Source organism: Nematolebias whitei, chromosome 5, assembly GCF_014905685.2.
Source record: "Nematolebias whitei isolate Nwh7 chromosome 5, NemWhi1, whole genome shotgun sequence".
NCBI lineage: Eukaryota > Metazoa > Chordata > Actinopteri > Cyprinodontiformes > Rivulidae > Nematolebias > Nematolebias whitei.
Genome location: NC_056502.1, coordinates 17,476,438 through 17,486,809, shown reverse-complemented (window position 1 = coordinate 17,486,809; position 10,372 = coordinate 17,476,438). Strand labels below are relative to the sequence as shown.

At 41.2% G+C, this 10,372-nt stretch overlaps 1 protein-coding gene across 1 annotated transcript in view; it reads left to right on the top strand.

Moving 5' to 3' along the window:
* adar (adenosine deaminase RNA specific) overlaps positions 1 to 10,015 on the top strand; it is a 20,454-nt gene extending 10,439 nt beyond the window's left edge. Inside the window, exons 2-13 of the mRNA XM_037676634.1 lie at positions 452 to 636; positions 1,087 to 1,222; positions 3,608 to 3,846; positions 4,122 to 4,278; positions 6,484 to 6,652; positions 6,842 to 6,935; positions 7,062 to 7,178; positions 7,326 to 7,453; positions 7,566 to 7,748; positions 7,868 to 7,980; positions 8,396 to 8,523; positions 8,726 to 10,015. Of these exons, the coding sequence (XP_037532562.1) occupies positions 452 to 636; positions 1,087 to 1,222; positions 3,608 to 3,846; positions 4,122 to 4,278; positions 6,484 to 6,652; positions 6,842 to 6,935; positions 7,062 to 7,178; positions 7,326 to 7,453; positions 7,566 to 7,748; positions 7,868 to 7,980; positions 8,396 to 8,523; positions 8,726 to 9,071 (1,995 nt within the window). The 3' untranslated portion in view covers positions 9,072 to 10,015. The remainder of the gene's footprint in view (positions 1 to 451; positions 637 to 1,086; positions 1,223 to 3,607; positions 3,847 to 4,121; positions 4,279 to 6,483; positions 6,653 to 6,841; positions 6,936 to 7,061; positions 7,179 to 7,325; positions 7,454 to 7,565; positions 7,749 to 7,867; positions 7,981 to 8,395; positions 8,524 to 8,725) is intronic.
* The last annotated feature ends 357 nt before the right edge of the window (positions 10,016 to 10,372 follow it).

The following is a 10,372-nucleotide window of genomic DNA, read 5'->3' as shown; positions in this document are numbered from 1 at the left end:
GTTCAGAAAAAAAAAACATTTACTGTATTTGTGCGTGTTACCAGTACGTATTTAATTAAACGTAAAAAGAAATCTTTGTGTGTAAATATCTCATGTTACAATGTGAACACCCACGACTTATAGACGAGTCCGGCCTATTTATGTAAAAATTTTAACTTTCTTTTTAAATTTAGCGGGCGCGGCTTTTGTATAGTGCACTCAATAGTCCAGAAATTACAGTAATTACATATTTAATGACAAGTTCTGCGATTTCATTTGCCTTTTCCTCGTGAAAATCATATGCTCCTAGATTTAGGCACATTTTGGGTTAAACGGTTGACTGAAGCTGGTTTGAGGCAGCTTAAAATGGAGTTCACCTTTTCAACCTGAAGTTGTTCAAGTACTTTAAATAACATCTTAAAGAAAAGCTGTCACTCTAAATGTAATGGGTGTTTTGTTTCTTCTTCTCTAGGGCTCAGTTGAAAACACAGGATCCAATAGTATCGAAGGGACAGTAGAGGGCCCTCGCCAGCCTCTGTCCCGGTCTCTGCCTGGTGGGAAGAATCCGGTCTCTGTCCTGATGGAGTACAGTCAGCGCAGTGGGAATCCCATTGAATTTCTCAACACTGGGCAGGCTGGTCCACCACATGATCCAAGGTACTGGCTCCTTCAGCTCTCTTTAAATTGTTAGAATGTTGCTTTCTTCCACATTGCATGTGCTGACATCAACTTCCTATGTTGTTGCATGTTTCTGCCTCAAGGAAGCAGCTATTTCTGTTAAATCTGTCCTCTGCAGTAGTCATCTGACAAAAACAATAAAATCTCTGTTTATCCATTCTGTCTTTGTTTAATCAGTCCCTTAAGGCAGTTGCTCCACTGTGTGGTACAACACAGTTTAGTTTAGTTTTTCTCATTGGTTTCTCTAAAAGTTACGTTCGTCTAACTTGACTGATGGCGCATCAAAAGCTGTGGTGTTCCTGTGATCCTGACTTATTGGCTCCTCTATCAAAGTCGTCAAGTGTGCTAGTGAACGATCTCAGTTACAGACCAAAATAACTATGTCCTTCTCTCTTATAACAGTTTTTACCTCCGCCGTCCTGTGCTCAGGTTCATGTTCAGGGTGAAGGTTGGAGAGAATTTGTTTTCAGAGGCCTCGGCTCCGAGCAAGAAGGCGGCCCGTCAGCTGGCAGCAGAGGAAGCAGTCAAAGAACTCATGGCTGATGGAAAACTGCAGCTCAACAAGGTAACAAGTGAAAAACTGAATGATAAAGGTCTAAACCAGGGCTATTCAACTGGCGGCCCGAGGGCCATTTCCAGCCCGCAGGTGATTTCAAACTGGCCCACTTCATTTAAAAAAAAAAAAAAAAAATCTTTTTTTTTGCGGGGTGGTTCTGGGTTTGGGTTTTGGATTCTGTTTATTGGATATATGATTCAATGCAATAAAATAAACAAATTTAAAAGGTAACAGATCATTGTAAACTTGGGTTTATTTTTGGGCTGAATAAAAAATCGATATTGATATATATCACACTATACTTTTATTCAATAACTGTGATATGAGTTTTAAGCACATTTTCGATATTGCTATATGATTACAGCGTTTCACTGACACATATAGCCCATTATTTAAAAAATATATAAATTACTGTGTAATCCATGTAGTTAAATTATGGTAGCCAGGCCGACTAAATAAAGTCAATGGGTGGAATTAGGGCTGGACAGTAATTCGATACAGATATATGTCGCAATATATTTTTATTCAATAACGATGATATGAGTTTTAAGCACGTTTTCGATATTTCAATATGATTACAGAGTTTCACTGATTCATTTCTTTTTCAGAGTCAGAGATTCTTTATTGTCATTCGCACCTCATGTGGTGGAACGAAATTATGTACGCAGTGTCCCAGTTACATCCAACAATAAAATGTAAAAGAAAAACAATAACATCCAAGATATTAACTAAGAAAAACATGAACTAAATATACACTAAGCACTCATAGCCTAAAAAACATCACGTCAAACATCAGCACAAACCTGAACACTAGTCCGTGTAAGCAGATGAGCACGCATGAACACACCAACATTGAAACAGATCAGCAGCAACATGAAACAGATCAGCAGCAACATGAAACAGATCAGCAGCAACATGTGATTTTTTTTCACAGTGATTATTCTGGTTAGAGATTCATGAGTCTAACAGCCTCACGATAGAAGCTGTTCCTCAGTCTAGTGGTTCTACACTTAATGCTCCTCAACCTCCTTCCTGAGGGGAGCAGGGCAAAAAGTGTGTGCTGGGTGAGTGGGGTCCTTCATGATGCAGGTGGCCCTCTTCCTGCATCTGGAGGTGTAGATGTCTGTGATGGTGGGGAGACTGACTCCAACATCTTCTGTGCAGCCTTCACCACTCTCTGCAAAGCTTTTCTTTCTGCAGCTGTGCAGCCTCCATGCCACACATTGATGCTGGATTGATGCTGATTCTAGATGCTGGATTTTCTGCTCGGGTTGAAGTGGACGCTTCAACCCAAACAGAAAAAGGTGCGACACAACTACATAAGTGCGTGGTGACGTAGATGTTACGCAGAGCTTGAGTCCAGAAGGCAGTAGCAGGCTAGGCTAGGCTAATCTCCAACGCGCGGTAAGTTTTCGCTTCAAAATGAGTGTCCATGACCGTCAGAATGTGACTGAACAAGCTTTCAAAAGAGAAGAGAAAACAGATGACATAATTGATGAGAGAGGAAAGACTAATTCAGCGGTGTGGAAGTGGTTCGGCTTTCTAAGATCTGATAAACTGCAGGTTTCGGTCAGTGTGCTGCAAAATGTGACGGAGAGTCGTTCCAACTAGCGGTGAGAACATCTAACTTGTTCCAGTAGATGGAATATGCTGAGAGTCAGAAGATGAAGCACAATAAAAGTCTGAGCCAACGTGTCCCTGGAACAACACCCCAGCTGTATCAAAAGAGAAACCCCCTGCAGCAAACACATGGGTTGTTAGGTTATGTTGTTGTTTAAAGTTAAAACTATTAATATTGACAAAGTTGAGAGTTTTATGTTAATTTGACAGTGATTTCAAATATTTTTGAAGGCTAAATACAAATAAAGGGTGAACGTTAATTTATTTGTACAGTTTTTCTGAAGCTGTTATATTGTTTATATCAATATCGAATTATATTGTTATCGACCAAAATTAAGAAATATATTGTAACAAAAGTTTTGTCTATACCGTCCAGCCCTAATTTATTTACATAATGATTTTACTCACCCCCGAGCTGTTGGCTTTCAGACACTGTGGCCCCCTGAGCAGTTTAGTTGAATAGCTCTAAACTTAGCTCCTTTAACAGTAATGATATACTTATAAAGCACTCTGCAATGTTCTGTGCAGTCATCCATCCAAACGGACCATCAGATTTGGTACAACCAGGCAAAGACTTTACTACTGAGCCTGCTGCTAACAGAGAACGTCATATTTTTTCTTTTAGGAGGAAACAGCTTGTGAGGCTCTTACAAGAGGGGAAAGATTCATCAAATAACCCAGACTGAACAGAAGCATATTGATACTCTGACCTGCTTGCGTAATCATTTCCATCTCCTACACATTATCTAATCACTTATCTAATTTGTTTTCCAGCCTCAGCTGCCCCTCATTCCTTCCTTTGATGATGACGGGAGTGCTTCTAAGACACCCTGTCCCTCTCTGCCTCCTTTGACTGAAAATGAGTTGCGAGCAGCCCATGAAGCAGGAGTCGGGGACCTCATCAATCACCTGAACAACAACGCAGTGTCCGGCCTCCTTGAGTATGCTAGAGCTCGGGGCTTTGCTGCAGAGATCCGCCTGGTGAGCCAGTCTGGGCCACCACATGAGCCGAAGTAAGTATGAGCTGCAGAAATGCTAAATTAATGTGCACACCCCAAGTGGAACTAAATGTTATACTGTTTAGTTTGCTTGATTTCATTGTATGAATATAGTTGTTTTATTTTTGCTCCCTTTTTAAAAGTTTTGTGTTCAATCTAACACACACTGTGCTGAAGGACATTTTTGTGTGTATGTTCAGTGTGTTTCAGTGGGTGAGTTGGTTTTTCACTTGGTTTGTAAAGTAAGAATGAAAACAATTCTTCTGATTTCCTTCTCTTCTTTTGTTTAGGTTCACTTACCAGGCGAAGCTGGGCGGTCGCTGGTTTCCTCCAGTTTGTGCCTCCAACAAGAAACAGGGAAAGCAGGAAGCAGCCGATGCCGCTTTAAGGGTTTTGATCGGAGAAGCTGAGATAGCAGCACGAACTGGAGAGCTTATCCCAAACGAGGTATTTAATTGTTCAATTATCTCTTATCTAAAAAAGATAATCACAACAGATATATATATATTTTTCCATCAGTATTGAATTTAGAGAGTTGCATAAACGGAAAAAAAATGTAGCAAAGCAACAGGTTTGTTGTTGACTAAAGTGCTTGTGGTGAAAGTTCACGATTATGTCCGTCTCACAAAACACATTAAAGCTGTAACTACGATGCCTTCTGGCTATCTTGGCGTGTTTTTTTTTTTCTTGTTTTTATTTTGGTGTGTGTGTAAAAAAGTCGACATCAGTGTGGTATATCCACGTGCCACCAATTAAATCTCTGAACCACTAAACGAAGCAGCCACAGTCGAAATGGTTGGTATGTTAAAGTGTAAGCTAAATTCTAAATGGGGAATGTTAGCTACACAATTTATGCAAATGCCACTTAGCTCCACACCTATTTTGGTGCCACAGTGTTTGCTTAATTTCTAATAGGTCACATCATCACGTGGCATGACCTGTTGGTGATTTATGAACGTCCAACAGCAGCTGGAGGCTCTCGTCTTCACAGCCATATTGCAGAAACATTTTATGCAAAAACCTGTTGGGTAATCCATCGTAACTGACTGTAGAATAATCAACTTAACTGTTCTCTTTGTTGTCCTTAAAACAAAAACAATGGAAGTATCCACAAATACAGTACACTTTACAGGCCTCACTGGAAAATGAGTCCTCGTGACTCATTGAGACTAACCTGTATAAGTAAAGGTTGAATGAAAACTTAAAATGTATCTACACATTTAGACTACATAACCTTGCAACATGATTGGAGTTCCTGTTTTAAAGTAAAGTAGAAAAAAAACATCTTTCTTGATGCAGGCCTTGCAAGCTTATAACGTAAAGTCATAACAGAAAGTGATGCGTTCACATATTAACATATTAAATGTAAAGTAATATTAGCCGTCTGTCAGTGGTCGCTAAAGTTGAGGTTGGGACCTCATTGTGGGTCGTCAAACACAAAAATCCCCCAAAAATTAAAAGTTAGTATTAGCCAGTTTTGGCACATTTCTACCATAACTGTTAGAGTCATAAATTGATTAAAAAAGTACTGCAGTCTGTGCTGTTATTGTATGATTGTTTTCTGACTCCTTAGCAATGTTTGTTCACTTTACCCAGCGATAGTTGAGGTCACAAGTCTCCACTGATGTTATTTTATTTACTTTTTTATTCAGGCAATTTTATTGAAACAGGGGAGCTCATTTTCAAGAGAAACCTGTGATAAATCAAGTCCAAGTATCTTTATTGTCATTCACTAAACTTATAAATATAAGTTATAAATATATAAATATCTTATAAATAGCAATTAACTAAATAAATATATAATAAATATAAATGTCTTTTAAACAGCCCCTTCTCATAGTAGATCAGCCTGTTTGTTGGTGACAGCTAAAATCAGCTGTTCACATGATAAAGGAGGACCACCAGCCTAACAACCGTGATGGCTGCTTGCTATTCACAGAGGGCTGAGTGATACTAGCAATAACAGCATTGTAAGAAGGTGACAGTTGAACACGGAGGTCTCCATGCCTGTTTAATAATGGACGGGTTATTTCACAAAGATGGCCTCCTTCATTCCTCTCTCAAACCATTGTTCCTCTATCAAGTATGTGAACATCTACATCCCTGAAAGAGTGACCGCTGGCTTGGAGATGAGTGTAGACCGCAGAGTCCTGGCCTGATGTTGTTAATCTGTGCTGGGCCATCTTTTTGGCCAGTGGCTGTTTAGTTTCCCCGATGTAAGACTGATCACCCTCCTGACACCGAACAGCATACACAACATTACTCTGTTTGTGCCGGGGACTGGATCTTTGGGATGAACCAGTCTTTGCCGTAATGTATTTTGGGGTTTGAAAGCCTAAAGCAGGTGCATTTTGTTGGTCAGAAGTTGAAAAGTTTGGGAATCACTGGCCTTCAGGATCATGTCTGTAAAAATGTGACCTATTTTTGTCTACATTTAATAACCTGTATTACAAATAAACCAAGCTTGACAAATTTTTACACGAGGAGTGGAGAAGTGCTCAGCTGATTAAAAGATTTTTTTAAAAGCACTTGTCCTGATTCAGGATGTGCCAAAGCTAGGTATCTATATCTTCAGTACATGAAGCATTTCTAATATGTGCAGAATTAAATCTGAAATTAATAAAACATTGTCTCTGAAATCCTCCTCTCCAGCTACCGGTGAGCGGCAGCACTCTGCACGACCAGATAGCGATGTTGAGCCACCAGCGTTTCAACGCCCTGACCACACGGATCCAGCACAGCCTTCTCGGGCGCAAGATTCTGGCCACCATTGTCATGAGGAAGGGGGAGGGCCTGGGGACTGTCGTCAGCCTTGGAACAGGTAAATCCATGGCCTGTGAAGTGGTTAAGCAAATAGTGAAACATCAGAGGAAAATGTGCCATCACTGCATTTTTCCATGTTTAGTTTTAACAGTAACAGAATGAGGTCACCACAGAACTGGGAGGCGATGAGTCGTCACAGTGTTTGACATTGAACACATCTGCTTTTTTATTTATTTTTTTCTGTCAGGAAATCGTTGTGTCAAAGGGGAGGAGCTGAGCCTTAAAGGGGAGACGGTCAATGATTGCCATGCTGAAATCATCTCCAGAAGGGGTTTTATTCGGTAGAACATGATATCGTGCTCCCTTATCGACGTTTCTCCTTCATTTCTAAAAATACCTCCTCCTCTCCAAGAAGCAGTCTGCACGATTTTATTTTAAGTGCAACTCACTGTCTCCTTTGCTCTCAGGTTTCTGTACGGCGAGCTGCTCAGGCACTATGATGGAGCAGACGACAGCATATTCGAGCCGGCGGAAGACGGCAAACTCGAGATCAAACCTGACATTACCTTCCACCTCTACATCAGGTGGAGGATTAGACGTGCTCTTTCTCTAAGCTCGCCCTCCTCAAAAGACCTTCTGGGATACAGTGGTGTTTCTTGTGCAAAGCTGACCAGATGTTATTTTTAGTTTGCGTCATTACCTTATTTTTTTGTTCATTTTGTTATCTGTAGCACGGCACCTTGCGGGGATGGCGCTCTGTTCGATAAGTCATGCAGTGAGACGGGAGATGAAGTTCAGGGCCACCAGCCTCTGTTTGAGAATGTAAAGCAGGGCAAGCTTCGTACTAAAGTGGAGAATGGTGAGATTTCCACTGAGTCTGCAGGGATGTTTGTAAAGAAGCAAGTCCAGCCCTGGTCTGTCTGCAGGAGATGTAAGCTCTGTCACTGTGTGTGTGTCGCTGCTGCTTTCAGGTGAGGGGACCATCCCAGTGGAGTCAAGTGCCATTGTTCCCACCTGGGACGGCATCCAGCATGGCGAAAGGCTGCGCACCATGAGCTGCAGCGATAAGATTCTGCGCTGGAACGTGCTGGGCCTGCAGGGGGCGCTGCTCTCCCATTTCTTGCATCCCATCTACCTGAAGTCCATCACTCTTGGTAAATCATCCTGATCACAGTCAGCTAGTGTCAATTAAACGAGATTACTCCCATGCTGACATCGCTTTACGACTCAGATTTTTCTTTTCTGACCTGTATTTGCTGCATTTCTCTGCCAGGCTATCTTTACAGCCACGGTCACCTGACACGTGCTGTCTGCTGCCGGCTGGCCAGAGACAGTGAAGCCTTTTCCAGCAGTCTCCCACCCTCCTTCAAACTGAACCACCCCGAGGTAACAAAACAAGTCTTTAACAAAGTCAGACACGAACATAAATCACAAACATCGAGGTCAATCTCATTAAATTAAATAATTAAGCTGCCAACGTTCCCGTTTGTGCCTACACGGCTGTTTTTCATTGTTCCTCTAATGTAAATTGAACTCATCCATCAGTTAACAATGAGTGGAACGGTGTTTGTTTCACTGCCAGGAAAAATGGCAGAAATGTAGTAGCTAGTGGTTTCAATCCATCTCATTTCTTATATTAGCTTGTTTTTAAATTTAGCTTTGACTTTTATTTACCCATCAGTGAAAGGGACTAAAAGTAATTGGCACATTGTGTTGTGTATCACTGATGTTATTACTCAATTATTTGGGACTTTCTGAATTCAGTTGAACCAAATGTCATTTCTTTTTGTCTGAACTGTAGGTGGGCAGAGTGAGCGTGTACGACTCCACGCGCCACACAGGCAAGACCAAGGAGTCCAGTGTGAACTGGTGCCTTCAGGACCAGCACAATGTGGAGGTACTGGACGGGACGAAAGGAAAACTGGATGGGTACGTAGTAGACTATCAGCAAACAACCAACCATATTTCATTTAAATCAACCAGAGTGGTGTGCAGCACGTTATATTACAAACTAAATAGCAACATCTGTATGGTTACAAGTAGCATGCTTGTGTCACCTCAGCTGTCACATATTGTGTTCTTTCATTTTTTATAAACTTAACTAATAAACATCTAAATGTTTTCCCTCCAGGAACAAACAGGCCATGTCTCGGGTGACCAAGTCCAACCTCTTCTGTTTGTTCCGCGCTCTGTGCCAGAGGTGTGGCCGCTCCGACCTCCTCTGCCTGTCCTCCTACGCCCAGGCCAAGATGTCGGCCATGCCCTTCCAATTCGCCAAGCAGCAGTTCTTTAAGTCTCTCAGCGACCACGGCTACGGAGCCTGGATCAGCAAGCCGATGGAGGAGAAGAGCTTTGAGGCGACAGAGGGAAACAGAAACAACACGTGCCTCCCGTTGGGGTACGGAAACGGTAAAAGAGAAGAAGCAATGGAGTGCAAGGAAGAGGTGCAGATCAGCACAGGCTTCTTTACTCAATGAAATATGTGGGGGAAGACAAGTAGAAAGCAGGGGCCGATTAAAGGGCTGTACATGTCATAAAGGAGAAGAACAATCAAAGAATGAAAAGTCAGTGGCCAGAAATGTGTCTTCTGATGGAACTTGGTTGAAGGCTGCAGAGAGAGGGATAGAAAAGGGACAGGAAATGTCAAGGGCAGCGCTCGCAATACGAGAGGTCTCAGGACAGAGCTGGGGAGAACTCCACTGGCTGTAAACACTACATACAAAGTTAATTTTTGACATCAATAATCTTCATGTCAAACAGTTGCACGGCTTCATCGCAACAGTTTGTAAACCATTAGTTTGTCTTTTGTTGACAAAACCGTTCGTCTCGCTCAACTTTTCTTTAAACTCCAGGTTCTATTTTAGTGTTTCCAGTGTTGTGAATGTTTAAATTTAAAAAGGAGCATTTGTGAGCATCGCAAATGCAAACCGGACCAAAGAGTTCTGTTCGTATCAGGCTGCAGTTTGTTTTTATTTTGCTGCCGGAGCTCAGGCGTGTCTGCCATCAGTTTCAAAGTTTCCTGCCAATTTAAAGGTTTTTAAAACAACAACAACAACTGCATGAATCACTTCAAAATTTAGGCGACTTAAATCGTTCTACAATGGTAGAAATTCACTTTGGTCTTGCTCAGAATTAAAGTTAGCTTGTCAGTCTATTGGAATACATGCCAGTTATCATTTATAAAAAGTTTGACCCAAACTGGGAGCAATTAGTGAAGATATTCAAGAGTCTTCAGGACTTACTGGTGTGGCTGTCTGCTGTTTCTTCGGATATGTCTGTGAAGTTGTGAACTCAGACGCTGACGGGGTCTTTGTCGAGCTAATCTTTTTAATGTTGGAGCGTTGTTCTTTAGGCGTGACTCTTAATCAATATTTAAATAAATATGTTTGTCTGGTTTCTATGGAAGAGGATGAGGGCCACAGTGAAAAGAAAATACATGTATTCAGAATTCTGACTTTTTTCTTTCTCAGAATTATGGCTGTAATCTTTTTAAAATAAATACATCTTCACTCTTGTCCTCTTCCATAGTTTCCTGCATTTTTCATATAAAACTTAATTTTGGGACATAACTAGCTGTTCAGTTTTGCAAGATCCGACAAAAATTAGTCCTAATTTTGAGTTTCATTAAAAAAAACATGTTTTTTTTGTTTTAATCCAAGGATTGTAAACTGAGCATAGTGCATGTCCACAAGTCAAAAAGACAGTCATGAATGTTACTCTATGCACACATGACCAAGCATCAAACTTTACAAATAACCAATATAAAAAATATATTTAA